This window comes from Muscardinus avellanarius (assembly GCF_963383645.1).
Source record: "Muscardinus avellanarius genome assembly, chromosome: X".
In the NCBI taxonomy this organism is placed as follows: Eukaryota; Metazoa; Chordata; class Mammalia; order Rodentia; family Gliridae; genus Muscardinus; species Muscardinus avellanarius.
In genome coordinates this window covers 16,930,298-16,946,858 of record NC_137792.1, presented here as the reverse complement: position 1 = coordinate 16,946,858, position 16,561 = coordinate 16,930,298, and the positions used below count along the sequence as shown (strand labels likewise).

The window sequence follows — 16,561 nt, the reverse complement described above, 5'->3', positions numbered from 1 at the left end:
TGCTATAGCCATAAGGGCAGCTTGGAAAGTGACTTGCTAAATTTTACAACCTCTAAAATGGGAAGTGGGGTATGCCAGACAACAGGAAGGGACATAGAAAAGAGGCTGTGGGGCTTGCTGTTCTGCAGGTGTACCCCAACAGTATCTGCCACCCTAAATATTGTGAATATTCATCATAATTTTATGCTCAGAAATGCAGCAGTTAGAGGTTCTTTTGTTTATATTGTACTCCCTAAATATCCCCATCTATTTCCATAGCCAGGCGTTTAAAGGCTTTCCTGAAGTCTTTCTTCAGATCATCTGTTACTTTCTTTAATTGTTGTTATTGTACTTTACTAAGTGCCTAAGTCAACAGATATCTAACCAAAATATTTAGACTAGTTTTTTTTAAAGGGGCTTGTGAAAAGTTTGATTACTCAGTGATTGCAATTCTGTTATTTTAAGCTTTCAGTTTGCCATGCAGGTTTTTCTAGCATAGGAAAGATTCAGAGATACCTAAGGTTCAGGAAGAATAGTAGGAAGAATACTGAAATATTTTACAGTGTGAGGAATGCCCATACAGGATGCTTATTTTTGGTACAAACAGAGATAACTGTATGCCGTCCCTAATAATGTGTTTTTCATTTCTTCTGTTTCTGTACACTCTATCCTGCTTCTTTATTGAATATATTATTTTTAGCACTAGTAGTAAGCTCTGCCACTTACCCATTTTTTGTACTTGGGAAAGCTATGTGACCTCTCTAATCATAATTCTCCTAATTTTTAAAATGAGATAAAAATATCTCTTCATGCGGGTATGTGTAAAAGGCACAATAAATTTTTTTGTCTTCCTATTAAAAAGAAGGTGAGGTGTTGACCAACAAATGTCACTACACAAAACAAGGAATAAGAATAGAAAAGCTAGCCGGGAGTGGTGGCGCACGCTTGTAATCCCAGCATTCAGGAGGTTGAGACAGGAAGAACGTGGTTCGAGGACAGCCTTAGCTACTTAGTGAGACCCTCTGCAACTCAGTGAGACCCAGTTCCAAAATAAAAAAGAATTAAAAAATAGGGCAGGGGCTGTAGCTTGGAGGTAAAATGCCCCTGGGTTCCATCCCTACCAACACATACACACACACACACACACACACACACACACACACGAATAGAAAAGCATACTTTTGCTCAATGAATATAAAATCATGTGCTTATTTTTATTCAATCAGATATATACTATGTCCCTAATATGCTACAGCCACTGTTTTTAGCACAATATGCAGTAATGGGTAAGACACAAAATTGCTATTAATGATACTTATATTTTAGTGGGGAAAAGAAAAAAGATGTTTTTATTTTTAATACCTTCAAATACAATGCTTGCTGAATTAGTTCTTCAGTCATGTATTCATTTAGTTTTAAAACAGTTATTCAAAAAGTATGTTCAACATTATTTTATTATAATGGATGCAATACTATTTTTAGAACGTTTAGAAAATAAGATGAAAATGAAAACCTCCCATAATCATTTATTATCATTAACATGTTAATCATTAATGTGTGTCCATCTGTGTGTATCTATTTCTTTTGTTTTTATCTATATAAATATCTGGGCAAATGTAATTTTCTAAAATAATTAAGATAATTTCATAAACTGTTTTCCCTCATCCTATGAGATGTTCTTTAAAGCATGGCTTCCTCTATTTTAAATCCGAAATGGACATTCTGTAATTTATTAATAGTACTATATCATTGGACTTTGAGGGGTTTAAAAGATTTTTTAAATTATTTAACACTATGATAAATAGCCTCCTATATAAATATTGATATGTATGTCTGTGTCCTTAGGATCAATGTCTAGAAGTGACTTAATAGGGTCAAAATCTTTAAAATCTGTAGATTTTGTACATAATCTTAACTATCCCTCCAAGGAATATAGTTATACCACATTATAACTTATCTGTGCTTATTTCCATGAATCCTTAGTAATATTATGTTTGCTTTGTCACATAATTTTTGCCTAATATTCTAGAAAAAATTTATGTCATTGGATTAATTTTTATTCCTTTGATTATAAGTAGTCAGGCACTTTTTCAAATGTTTTTGTTCACTTATCTGGTTAATGGTCTTTTATATTTCTGTCCATTTTTCTGTTTTGGGATTCATCTTTTATTTTTTTAAAACACTCTGTTTTAGATATGAGTAACTATGATTGTGTGATGTACTTTAAATCATTTTTTCTGGTATTTCCTTTGCCTTTGATGGTATTTTTGACATTGAGGAAATTTTCATTTTTACATCATCAAACCTATTAATTTGAAAATTAAAGATGAATATAAGTTATTGTGCTTGCTTTTATATTTAAAAATATTTCTCCATATTTATATCTGAAATTATATTCCTATGTGAGTTTCAAGTTCCTTTGGTTTGTATGAAAGCAGGAATCTATTCAATTTTTAATTTTATTTTTTTAAGTTGGAGTAAAACTGGGTGTGGTGGCACATTCTTATAATCCCAGTATTTGGGAGGCTGAGACAGGAGGATCTTGGTTCATGGACAGCCTTAGCTACTTAGTGAGGCCCTTTGCAGCTCGGTGATACCCTGTTTCAAAACAAAAACGACAAAAAAATAGGTCTGGGGGTGTAGTTCAGAGATAGAATGCCCCTGGGTTTAAGCCCTGGTACCGAAAAAAAGAGTAGAAGAGTAGTAGGTTTTTGGTGATCAGTTGTCTTGGTATGTCCTATTATGTATTTTTTATTCATTTATTTGGTATGAAATAGACCTTTTATTAACTGATTTAAAATTATTCCTTTATTGCATAAATAAATTCTTTTGCATATTTACCTCTGGACAGTTCTCCCTTCTTGTTGTCAATAACATGAAATAAGATTTTTAACTGTTATATTTTAACTGTTATATTTTAAGAATATAACAGTCAAAATTTATATTGCCAGTTAAAAGTTTAACTGTTATATTAACTGTTACATTTTAATATCTATATATATGCAACTGTTATATTTAACTGGTAATATAACTTAACTGTTATATTATCGAAGTATAACAGTTATATTTTAATTGTTTTATTTTAACTGTTATATTTTAGTAATATAACAGTTAAAAGTTATATTTAACTGGTTAACAGTTATAACAGTTAAGAGTTATAACAGTTAATACCTGAATAGTACCAACTTCTTTTAATTCATTTTACACTTTTAAAGTCGTATCTGTAGGAGGGCCAACTATTAGAGTATAAATCTCAACATTATTGTTAGAGAATACTGCAGAAGTTTTGAAGTAAGGGAGAACAGATAAAAAATAAACATGCTGAAAGAAAAAAAAGAGAAAAAATAAAAATAAAATAAAATAGATTTAAAAAAACCTTGGCAAGCATGTGACCTTTAGCTAGTCCCAGAAATGAAGGATAGAATTTGGTTTTGTAAACGAAAGAAAAAGAGTATTGCAAATGGGGGAAACAACCTAAGTAGTACCCAGAATACTAGACAATCATTACAGAAGGGTGATGAGAGTGGTAGGGTGGAAGGTGTCTTTAATATATCTTGCATGTCAACTAAATGTGACTTTAATATATATTGCATGCCAAATAAATGTGAGTCACCAGTGTGATAGGAATAACTTTCAGGTCAGATGACTTTGACTCTTGTGTCAATCTGTTCCAGTTTGAATGCAAAACTCAACCTTTTCTTTTTCAAGTTCCTGATAAAGAATTCACTCACACAAAATCTTTATTGGTGTATGTAAACTATGGTTTCTTGACCCCAATACCATGTTTTGGGCTGTAGAACCCACTGTTGCAGGGTGTTGCCCTGTGTATTAGGGTGATGCCAGTAGCAATCCTGACCCTTGCTAAGGGCAACTGAAGCTATCTCCAGACATTGTCAAATGTCCCTTAATGAGAATGATCAATTCCAGTTGAGATATATAGATTATACCAAAGGTATGAAGCTGGTATAGGTTTTTCTGTATTGCACAGTGAACCTCAAATATCTTTTTTTTTTGTTTTCCTCTTTAAATATCTTTTTTTTTGTTTTCCTCTTTAAATATCTCTCTAGGTGAGTTTTTGTTGCTTTGTTTTCTTTTGTTGTTGCTGTTTGCTTAATGTATTTCAGGCTTTTTCAGTTGTGATATCACTGACATGTGGGCCAGATAATTATTTGTTATGTTTAGAATATGCTCTCTTATGCATTGTGGGGCATATAGTGTCATCCCTTGACTGTACTCAGGAGATAGCAGTGCCACCAATCACTATGCCACTTGTGACAACCAAATTTATCTTCAGATACTGGCAAAATTAGCCGTGGCAGAGAGTCACTGTTTCAAACTCTACCAAAACTGAAAAGTTTGTAGGGTGTTATTCTTCTCAACCCATAAATTGTAACTTAGAGACCCTCTAATTTTTATTTTGAGGTCCTTGGCTCTATGCAGTTGGTTTAGATGTTTTAGATATGCTAAGAGATTCTTCATCTGAGCACTTGTTTTAGGCCATATAATTCTCCGCTGTGTGGGGCTGTACTGTGGATTGTAGGGTGTTTAGAAGCTTCCACCCACTAGATGCTAGTAACTCCTTATCCTCCCCCAATCAAAGTTGTAACAATCAACACTGTCTCTAAATCTCATCTGGTCTTCTGGGGAGCAAAATTATGCCTGGCTGAGAAGCATTGTTCTATCTCTATTTACCTTTTTCCATAGACTGGATTTTCTTTTTTTTTTCTTTTCTTTTAGAAGAAATGTATGCTTCTTACTCATTCAGTGATAATTTTTGTTGTTACTTAAACTTGAACAATCACTATCTCATGTGGTTCAACTGTTGAATATTTTCTAACAAATAGAGTTTTGCCCATAAAAAGAATTCTGTAAAACAAAATACACTCTAACTTCCTAAACCTTAATTATTTCTCATCTGAGTGAACAGGAACAGGCCATTTGAGTTGCTACTGCACATTCTGCTAAAAACTTGTACATAGATCTTTATTTTACTCTACCTAAATTGGTGAGCAATGTCAAAACAAGTGTATTTTCTTCTGCATAGATACTCTTTTTTTAATAATAGAGACATTGTACTTGGATATTTCTGGGTTAAAATACTTCTTAATTTTTCTTTAACATGATTTAGTGTCCTAAGCAAGTTAGCTTTCCTGACCTTGTTTCATCTTCTGCAAAATAGGGGTTTTAACTTCTGAGGGGTTTCTTACAAGTTTTAAGGTTATACAATCACTTGATATGTATCACTCAAAAATGTTAACTATGTTACTAATCTTATCAAGAGATTTTGAGATCTGTGTAAAAAGCCTTTAAAGCCAGAGTTTAAAACTCAAATACCTAAACCAAAAGTTTCCATTTCTTTCTTTCTTTCCCTTAATATCTGACCTATTCATGGCCATAGCTCAGGAGTGCTAGGGAAAAGACTTGCATTATTTTGTTCTTTTATTTTGTCAGAGATGTTAATATTTAACACTAACTTTGTTTATTTAAGTAGCATTGTGGGAATTTTACTTTGCAAATGTGAGGTGTATATTGTGTCTAAAAAGCATAAAATATAGAATTATAGTTAAAAATTATAAAATTAGACTCCATTTCCCCCTATTTTACAATTGTGAGATGTATATTGTATCTAAAGAAGGCATAAGAGATAGAATTATAAATCAGTGTTTAACTCTAAAATTGGTTCCTATGGCAAAAGTGTCAATGAGTTTATAATATTTTCCCTCATATTTTTTCACATTCATTTTCCCCTGATTTGTGTTTAATATGTGGTTTTGACTTAAGACAAATTAAAAAATAACAAAAAAGCAAAGAATAAAACAAAACCTGCCAGACATGTTACAAAATCAATTTAAAAGGGAGAATATACTGTTCTGATAATTTAAAAAGATTTCTTTCTTCAATCTAGTACATGAGGATGTGATTTTTTTCCTAAATAATAATATGCTAATACAAGGCTGGGATACACAATTTCACATAATTTTAGTGCTGAAGGGGACCCCAACATTATTATAACCAACTCATTTTATGAGTGGAGAAATTGAGGCCTAGAGAAGGCAAATAACTTCCCTAGAATTTTTAAATGAAACTGTCAAAATACATATAAGTATCTGATTCCCGTGAGTCAGATACCCTACTCTTTTGGTGGTATCTACCTGATAAAATATAATATATGAAATCTTCCAGAAGAGTTAGCATTTATTTTTGAATGAACTAGAAGAAAAATGGTAATAGAGATGTTTTTATGCAGTTTTGTGGCACCAACCACTTAGGGGAAATATTTTAACCAGGATAACCATGATTAAAGCTATGCTTTAAATCAGCAAAAATATTTTAAAGCAAGAAAAGCACCATACTTGTCTTCTACCAAGTCTTTTATAGACAAGAGATAGACTTGAAGGTTAAAAATAAACAAGAAAACTAGACTTAGCTGGCATGGTGGCACACGCCTACATCCTAGTACTTGGGAGGCTGAGACAGGAGACTCACCAGTTTGAGGCCTGCCTCAGCAACTTAGTGAGACCCTGTTTCAAAATGAATAAACCCAGACATGGTGGCACATGCTTGTAATCTCAGCATATAGGAGGCTTAGACTGGAAGGTCACGGTTTGCAGACAGCCTCAACTACTTAGTGGGGCCCTCTGCAATTTAGTGAGACCCTGTCTCACAATAAAGAATCAAGAATAGGGCAGCGGGTATAGCTCGGAGGTCGAATGCCCCTGGGTTCCATGTCCAGACCTGCAAAAAGAAAAATGAATTAAAAAAATCTAGGGGTTTAACTTGGAGGTAGAATGCCCCTAGGTTTAATACCTTGTACCCCCAAATCAACTTTAACCAATATCATATATTTAATTTTTGACCACACACACACACAATTTCTCATTCTCATTGAAGTGTTTATTAAAGAACTTGAACAATGAGGGGTTAGAGATATTTTTAAGACTTAGATGTATCTTCAAACTGCTCATGTGTTTTCAGTACTTCTATATCTTGAACACTGCATATCTTTAAGATGTCTTAAGTCTTCCCATAGTATTGTGGAACTTCTCAGCATAAGAACTAATAAAAGTCCCTATACTTCCCTGGATATTTTCTTGCTTTTCTCTCTGCCTCTCTCTTTTGTTCATAAGCTTTGTATTCTTCTGCCATGTTTATAAGGTCTTCTGGAATATTCTGATTTGCTCTTTGCAGAATTTTAATCAGCTCGCTTGCGGTCTTTGAATCCTTTTCTGTGATGAGGGTTATGGACACACCAGATTTTCCGGCTCTTCCAGTACGTCCAATTCTGTGCACATATTCTTCAATATTTCGAGGAAAATCGTAATTGTATACATGTGTGATGTCATCAACATCAAGGCCCCTAGATGCTAAGTCAGTTGCGATCAGAATTTTAACTTTTCCAATTTTGAAGTCTTCCAGTGCTTGTTCGCGATCACTTTGTTCTCTGTTACCATGCAACAATTGTACAGGTATGCCTTGAATGCCCAGATCACTTGATAGATCATCAGCAACAAGCTTTCTGCTGACAAAGACGATGACTTTGTCTCTAGGAGTCATGTTCTCAAGGAATTCTTGAACGAGGGCTCTTTTTTCTTCCTCTGTAGTAACAATCACATTTTGCTTCACTGTATTTACTGCAACTAGATCGAGGGTGCCAACATAAACAATCATAGGCTCTTTCAAATAAGATCGTGCAAGACGACGAATGGTGTCTGGCCAAGTCGCACTTGTCATGACTGTCTGTCTGTCAGGTCGTACATCTAGTAAAATCTTCATTATCTGGTGTTCGAACCCTAGGTCCAGCATTTTGTCGGCTTCATCTAAGACCAAGTAGGTTATGCTTCTTAAGTTAACGAAATTATTCATTTGTAGATCATTTAGTCTTCCAGGAGTTGCAATGATGATATCTACACCTTCAGCAACATTTTGTATCTGTTCTTTCCTATTCCCACCACCGTATATGCATATGCTCTTGAGACCTTCATATGAATACTTGGAACACTCGGCTTTAACTTGAAGTGCTAATTCTCTAGTTGGTGCTAGAACTAGCATGCCAGGTCCATTCCTCTTTTCTTTAGGTAGTGGTTGAGAAACTATATGGATGAAGCCTGGCAGTAAGTAAGACAATGTCTTACCAGTTCCTGTTTGGGCGACTCCAATAAGATCTATTCCTTGTAAAATAATTGGCCATGCTTGTGATTGTATCGGTGTGGGCTTTTGGAACCCGGCCTTTGCAATGTTTTCCATCAGTTCTGGGTATTGATGAAAAGCGTCTTCAAATTTACAAGTTGGATTAGGGATGGGTCTTTTCTCAGTCTCCTTCAAGTCGTCACACATTATGTTAAAATTTTCCTTTCTCCAATTGTCCACTTCAGCTTTGGACATGGATCTTGTCGCTTTCGATTCTTTGTAGAAGTTTTTCTTAATTTCTGGTAAATCAGCCCATTTTCTTCTTTCCCACTCCGCCGAGCCGGCCCGGATGTGATCCCAATCTATGAACTGTCGAACTGTTTTAGTGGTAGCATTCGTGCTGCTGCTTCCCGCCGGAGCCTGGGTGGTCGCATTATCTTCAAGGGGCCTGGAGGCCGCAGCATTATTAGCACTGGATTCTGAATTGTAACTTTCTTGTTTAAGAATTATACTTTCTATTGCTGCCTTTGCCTTTACTTTCATATCTTTACTGCCAAACACTTTGACAGTTGCTACAGAATCACCTCGTATAATTTGTATCTTAGTGTTTGTCTGTTGTTGTAGTTCTTTTATTTTCGATCCACCCCGACCAATTACGGCACCAATCATGCTGCTTTTAAAGTTAAAGCAGAGTGGTGGTTCTCGAAATTCTGTGGCTCTTGGCCCCACAGGAGCTACTCTAGCCATATTCTCAGTCTTGGCCTTAGCCTTGGCCTTGGCCCCTTCCGTTGCCATGTTGGTTATACCAACTGGCTCTAAAGATGTCTTGAATTAGGCCCCGCCCTCTTCCAGTCCTGGGGCCCAAGACATTATGGAATAATGGCAAAACTTCTGCGGGTTCTTGCCTACATACGAATCGGAGAAGACAGGTCCGAGCTTCTCCGCAGCTGCTGAACCGGCAGACCAGACGGTACTGCCAGTTTGTTGCCTCTGGCAGTTACCTAAGCAATCAGTGTTCTAGGTAGGGGAGGGGCTTTGACAGCTTGGCCAATCACAGGGCAGAGGCAAGGATAGGGTAAGCAGGCCTTTGTGACGTCACGAGCCAAGCTTTGTGGCGCCTGGTTGTAATCCCAGTACTTGGGAGGCTAAGACAGGAGGATCTGGGTTCGCGGCAAGCCTCAGCTCTTTAGTGAGACCCTCTGCAACTTAGTGAAACCCTGTTTCAAAATAAAGGGTAAAAAATAAAATCAGGCTGGGGGTATAGTTCAGAGGTAGAATGCCCCTGGGTTCAATCGCCAGCACCACAAACACACAAGTCACTCCCAGTAAATAACCTTGCCTACACTTAGACATACTTGAGAGCAAGTACTTCATTAACTTTAAGATTTTAAAAATTTTAACGAATACATAGGGATTGTACATATTTATGGGATAAAATGGGATGTTTAGATATATGTACACTTTATGGGATTTTTAAGTCAGGGTAAATGTCTGTTACTTCAAACATGTACCATTTCTCCGTGGTGAAAACATTCAAAATCCTTTATTCTAGCTTCTTGAAATATATGCTACATAATCTCATCCATAGTCATCCTACTATTAATAAGAATGAAACTTCATCTTATTGAACTTTAAGATAGTATCTATTAACCTCTTTCCATCTTTCTCTACCCCCTTGTTCTCCCAGCCTCTGGTAACTGCTCTTCTACTCTCAACGTCTATGAGATTAACTTTTATATTTTATTTATTTATTTTATTTTTGGTGGTACTGGGGTTTCTGGAAACCCTTCTCCCTCCGGCTACACACCCAGACCTATTTTATATTTTTACTTGGAAGCAGTGTCTCTTAAGCCAGAGAAGCTGGCTTTGAACCTGTGTGGTTCTCCTGTCTCCGCCTCCCAAGCACGGGGATTACAAGCGTGTGCCACCATGCCCAGCCAAGATTAACCTTTTAGATTCCACATATGAGTAAGATCAAATATATAGTACTTGTGTTTCTGTGCCTGTTTTATTTATTTATTTATTTATTGATTGATTGATTCATTGATTGTGATACTGGTGTGGAACCCAGAGGCTTTCTACCTCCGTGCTATATTCCCAGAACCTATTTTATACTTTATTTGGAAACAGGGTCTCACTAAGTTGCTGAGAGCCTTACTAAGTAGCTGAGGCTGGCTTCGAAACTGCGCGATCCTCCTGTCTCAGCCTCCCAAGCGCGGGGATTACAAGCGTGCGCCACCATGTCTGGTTCTGTGCCTGTTTTATTTCACTTAACACAATAATATACCATCTTTCCATTTTGTCACAGATGACAAGATTTGATCTTTTATATCATCAAATAGTATTTCATTGTGTATTTGTACCACATTTCTCTATGGATTCATTAGTTGCCTGACAGTGATTTTTTTTTTAATAACTATTGTTTCCTGGATATTTTGTTTACTTTCCTCAAGCTAGTTCTTACTCAGCTTGGGAGATACATTGAAGCAGATCTTGGACAAATTGTCCTTTTTATCAGTCAGTTATATCCATTTGGATAAATATAGATTTTAAAAATCAACACTTGTTTATATATTTGTGTGCTTATTTATCTGGTAAATTTCTTTTGACATAACATTAACACTTTAAAAGCAGCGTGCACCACCACACCGGGCTAAGTCTCTTTAATTCATACTAAGTGGTAGCATTTTGCTTTCAGTTCTTCAGCTAAACTCTAGTACTTGTTCAGGTAGTTTTTAGGTATTATTACACGGATAATGATTAGAAGAGAGACAAAGTAGAGCCTAATGTATCTTAAACAGTATTTTTAATGGTTTTCTCCTTTCACTAGTGCCTCTTCATTTTTTCTTTCTATGTGGTCTCACAGATTCCAAGATTGTACCACTAGAAGGGCAGGTAAAAGTCATTTATTAGGTACAATCTAGAAGACACCATGTCAGTAATCTGCACAGGTAGATATCCGTCTTCTATTTAAGCATTTATAGAGGCAGGAACACACTTAATTTCAAGGATATTTATTCCATTATTCCACTGATGAGATAGTCTAATATCTATGAAGGTGGTTTGTAACCATTAAAATATACTCTCTCTTACTTCCTTTGATCATTCTTCTGACTTCTAAAGTTATATAGACTAAGTTCAATTCTTCTTGTGTACTTAAGGGCCAGTGTCAAATCACCTGTGGGTTTCTCTTTATCAGGTTAATATTCCCAGTTTCTTCAACATTTCTTGTTATGGTCCAGTTATATCTTGTTTCTACTCCTTTGGAAATGGTCCATTGAGGAAAACTATCAAAACTGGCAGAGAAGTACATGTTATTACTAGTAGGCTCCTTTCACCAATCATAACAGTTGTACTGATTCACTCAGTCTAAGCATTCCTGAGACACAAAGCTGCTCACAATAGCATGATGGGCATTTAAGTCCATTTTCATCGTGTACTTGTTGATTTTCATTTCTTTATTCAACTAAAAGTAGACTCTATATTAATCCTCTTATACTTATCCTTTTAAGTTTGTTCAAGTGATATAGCCCAGGAAGTATGATTTTCATAAGTATTCTCTCATATCATTATTATTCTTTAGTTTTGAGCCTTCTGACAATTTGATGTTCATGGGGTCTTTCTATTTTTTTTTTTTTTGGCAAAGTCGTTGATTAAAATTTGAACACAGAAGCCAGACGTGATGGCGCACGGTTATCATCCCAGTATTTGGGAGGCTAAGACAGGAGGATCGCGGTTTACAGACTGCCTCAGCTACTTAGTGAGGCCCTCTGCAACTCGGTGAGACCCTGTTTCAAAATAAAGAATAAAATATAGGTCTGGGGATGTAGCTCAGAGGTAGAATGACCCTGGCTTCCATATCCAGTACCAAAGAAAAAAAATTTTTTTTGAACACAGGGCTAAGCTCAGGACAGTGGGCAGTGGGGCCGCTGTGCGCCCCGCGGGTGGCGGGTGGGCGCATGAGTTCTGCGCGTGCCCGGGCGCAGGGGTGGGCGCGGGCCGAGCCGCCGTAGTCCGCAACCGCAGGCCTCCGGCCCGCGCCCACCAGGAGGAGCTTCCTTGTGGTTGCCTCACGCAGAGCTTCTTTATTTTAATTTATTTTAACTTATTATGTAGATCATATTGAAAATGGCATAGTTTCAGACTGTGCTTGGTGTCCTCTCCCCCCAACTTCCCCTTCCTCCTCCCAACAATGAGTGTCCAGGTTGACCATGCTACACGCATACTTTTACACATATTCAAAAGTAGCTCCTCTATTAATCAACCTCAGCCTTCTTCCTCTCCTACACCTCCTTTTCAGCTTTGCTGAACTTTCCCCTCCATTATCTGGATTCCCTCTTATATCCCTAATAGTCCCTAGTTTGGGCATATTAGAGAAAACATATGTCCCTTCTTTTTCTGTGCTTGGCTGATCTCACTTAACATAATCTAACTTCATGTCAGTGTTGCAAAACCTCCAAGGGTGGCGTGGAGGCCAAGCAGGTGTAGTAGTTCTGTGGCCAAAGCACCTTCCTCTAAAGCAGAAGGGGACTCCTTTCTTCAGTGGTTTGTGCTTCTCATCCCTGTGATTGTTTTTGGCCTGGGCACTTGGCAGGTCCGGCATTGGAAATGGAAATGGAAGCTGAAACTGATTGCAGAATTAGAGTCTAGAGTTATGTTGGAGAACATTCCTCTGCCAACAGTCCCAAAACTGGAACTGAAAAATCTAGAGTACAGGCCAGCGAGGGCCAGGGGGCACTTTGACCACCCCCAAAGAGTTGTACATGATGCCCCTGACCATAGTGGATCCTGCCTGCCCGGGAGGCGCAAGAGGCGGGTCGAATTTCTTCCTCAACTGAGAGCAGGGCCTATTTCATCATCCCCTTCCGCTGCACTAAGCTGGGAGTCACCATCTTGGTAAACAGAAGGTTTGTTCCCAGGAAGAAAGTGAATCCTGAGACTTGGCAGGAGGGCCAGATTGAGGGAGAAGTGGACCTAGTTGGGATGGTGGGGCTGACAGAAACCAGAAAAACTTTTGTTCCTGAGAACAACCCAGATAGGAAACACTGGCAGCAGCAGTGTGGGGTAGTAGTAAAGGACACCAAAAACCCAAATAACTGCATTCAGCTCTCACTGTGAGTCTTCGACCAAGTTCCAAACTTCTTATATCTTGGTTTTGCTTTGTGTAGAATGGCCTACTAACACCTGTTTCATGTACATATTCATAGAAACACACATGAAATTACACCTCTTGGTTCATAATAAGACTTCAGGCAGGAAGAGTAGAAGGGAGGCCTGAGAAGCTGGAGAATTGAGGCAAAGAACTATAAGGAAGGTCGGTCTGATCTGGCATTTGAGAAAGTATAAAACTAGAAATAGAGAAATGCTCAAGTCTTGGGGAAGAAAGAATGTGGCCTTGGGGAAGAAATAAGGATCACAAGGGACTTTCAAAATTCTTTTCTAAGGGAGGAGTGAATGTAAATCTAATGCCAGTAGCCAGATGAAGCTTTGAAATGTTAAATGATAGGAGAAACCCATGTACTTGTACTATTCTAGAACTTTAGTGGGGTTTGAATGTTTATGCCACACTAGAAAGTCATTTTTTGTGGTACTGGAGATTGGACTTTTAGCTACATCTCCAGCCCTATTTTATTTTTTGTTTTGAAACAGGGTCTCACTGAGTTGTGAAAACTCTCACTAAGTTCCTGAGGCTGGCTGCAAACCTGTGATCCTCTTGTTTCAGCTTAAGTACTGAGATTACAAATGTGTGCCACCATACTAGGCCCCAAAAGTCATATTTTAAAATCCCAATCCCCATGGTGCTTGTGTTAGGAGATGGGGTGTTTGGGGAGAGATTAGGTCATGAAGGAAGGGCTGACATGAATGAGATTAGTTTGCTCCTATAAAGAGGCCCAAGAGAGACCCCTCATTTTTTCTACTATGTGAGGCTACAGTGAAAAGATTGTGAACCAGGAAATAGGCCTTAGCAAGACACTGAGTCTGCCTCAGACTTGACCTTGGACATCCCAGTCTCCAGAGCTGTGAGAAAAAATTTTCTGTTATTTATAGGCCACACACATCTATGCTATTTTGTTATAGCAGCACAACCAGACAGAAATTGTGGACAAGCAGAAGTCAGAATTCTATTGAGTGTTAATCATTGCTACAGGCAGGAAGAGTAGAAGGGAGGCCTGAGAAGCTGGAGAATTGAAGCAAAGATCTATAAGGAAGGTCGGTCTGATCTGGCATTTGAGGAAGTATAAAATTAGAGAAATGCTCAAGTTTGGGGGAAGAAACCAATGTGGCCTTGGGGAAGAGATAAGGACAGCCTGGAGGACTAGGACAAAAGATTTAGGCTAGGGAAAAAGAGGAAGAGAAAAAGGGAACTTTTAGAAAACTTAAAGACAGTCAAAGAAGTTTCAAATTAATATGGCCAAAATTTAGCAAACTTCCAATGAAGGAATCCTGTGATGTTAATTGGGGAAACATGTCCATATGGAGAAAGTAGAAAGGGAAATGGGGTAAAGAAAGGGGATCTTTGTGGTATTTCAATTACATTGGACTAAAGGACTTGAACAAAGTGTGGCATGGGAATTTGGAAAAAGAAACAGATAAGAATCCAAGAAACAAGTAACATTTTTGAGTCCTAATATAGACCCACTACTTAAAATGTATTGTCATTTAATTATCACAATATATCCACAGTATTTTTCTCCTCTTACATATGAAATCTAAAGCTCAGAGATCTTACATAATGCATCTAAGTTCAGGTAAAGTTATTGTAAATAATATAGCTAAATTTATTTCTTTATTTCTTTAATTAATTAATTAATTTTTTGTGACTGGGGGTGGAGCCCAGGGGCTTTTCTACCTCCGGGCTATACTTCCAGACCTATTTTATACTTTATTTGGAAACAGGGTCTCATTAAGTTGCTGAGAGCCTCACTAAGTAGCTGAGACTGGCTTTGAACCTGTGCAGTCCTCCTGTCTCAGCCTCCCAAGGGCTAAGCTTAGAAGCATGTGGTACCACATCTGGTTCCATAATATAGCTAAATTTAAACACAAGTCTGATTAGCTTTAGGCCCTTTTCTCCACCCCCTTTACTCCAGGTTGTAGGGAAAAACATGCTTAACTTTGTTTCTGATTCTCTAAATGGGATAAAAAGAATGTTTAACAAAAGATGGCTCAAACCTTTGGGCTGGAGAGACTCATTAAAACAGACTATTGGAGCTTTTTGTCAGGGGAGTTTGATTCCAGTAGTTCTGACTGTGGTATTGTGTTGATATCCCAGTGAAAATGTTAAATGAGTCTAGAGATCTCGGGGTGTAGTTCCAATTACAAAAGAAATAGAGAATAATGAAAAACATTTTAGAATGTTTTAAAGAAGCTGGGCATGGTGGCACATGCCTATAATCCCAGTACTTGGGAGGCTGAAACAGGAGGATTGCAGGTTCAGAGCCAGCCTCAGCAATTTAGAAAGGCCCTCAGCAACATAGTGAGACTCTGTTTTTAAATAAAAGGACTTGGGGTATAGCTCAGAGGTAGAATAGAGGTAGAATGACACTAGGTGTAATTCCTTATACAGAGAGAGAGAGAGAGAGAGAGAGAGAGAGAGAGAGAGCGAGCGAGCGTGAGAGCGCGCACGAGAGAGAGGGAGAGGGAGGGGGAGGGGGAGGAGGGAGGAAGAGAGAGATGAAGGGAGAGAGAAATGCAGAAAATATATGAATGAGAATATCTTAAAGAACCAATGAATTCATATAATTAGGAGGACAGTAATCAGGTGAAGAAATGCGAAACTCTGGATAGTCAGAAGAGAGCAGCAATGTAATAGGGGAAAAAAGACAAAATAACTTGTCAAGGCTTGTTAAGGCTTGTTAAACAATGCTAAGATAGAAAGTAAATAACTGAATGTAGAAGAAAATAATCAACGATTTTCAGAAGGCCATTTTTGTGGAGTTATAGAGCGACATATATTGCAAGGGAAGCAGTTGGGATGAGAGACAACTAGATCATTGGGAAGTTTGCAGCAGTGGAGTGGGAACTGCACCTTGTACCTAAAGCTCAAAGCCACTGACTTAATTTTTAAACAAGACTTCTAAGAAACCATGATTTCATAGGAAGACTACTAAGTTGTTATATTAAGGATCCAGTGGATTTTAGGAAAGTTTCTTAATATTGAAGAAAATGAACTTTAATAGTCTTTCAAAATATGTGGGAGGATGTAGGATGAGGGAGAGAATCACAAGGATACAGGAACCATTCATTAGCAGTTTCAGAAAAGGAAAGTCTGTCTAAAAGGAGGGAGGGTAGTGCTGAGAGTTCTTTCAAGGAGATTACAGTGCTATTTTTAGCTATGCATTAAACCGTTCTCTATCAAATTGGGTTTATTCTCCACAGAGTGGGGGAATGCATTGTTTAAGTATATGAAGAAGTGAGGCTACTAAGGTAATTAATTCTCCTTTTAGAATAAAAAGTA

At 37.6% G+C, this 16,561-nt stretch overlaps 1 protein-coding gene and 1 pseudogene across 2 annotated transcripts; one reads left to right on the top strand and one right to left on the bottom strand.

Annotated features, from left to right (window-relative positions):
- Positions 1-7,035: 7,035 nt before the first annotated feature.
- On the bottom strand, positions 7,036-8,901 carry DDX53 (DEAD-box helicase 53; the record flags this gene model as incomplete). Its single annotated transcript, XM_080718809.1, has 1 exon — positions 7,036-8,901. One exon carries the CDS (start codon positions 8,899-8,901, stop codon positions 7,036-7,038), a length of 1,866 nt encoding a protein of 621 aa, XP_080574935.1.
- Positions 8,902-8,985: 84 nt separating this feature from the next.
- LOC308278794 (surfeit locus protein 1-like) lies at positions 8,986-13,224 on the top strand (annotated as a pseudogene). The gene is made up of 2 exons: positions 8,986-9,035; positions 12,550-13,224. The product of its transcript is annotated as a surfeit locus protein 1-like (transcript).
- The last annotated feature ends 3,337 nt before the right edge of the window (positions 13,225-16,561 follow it).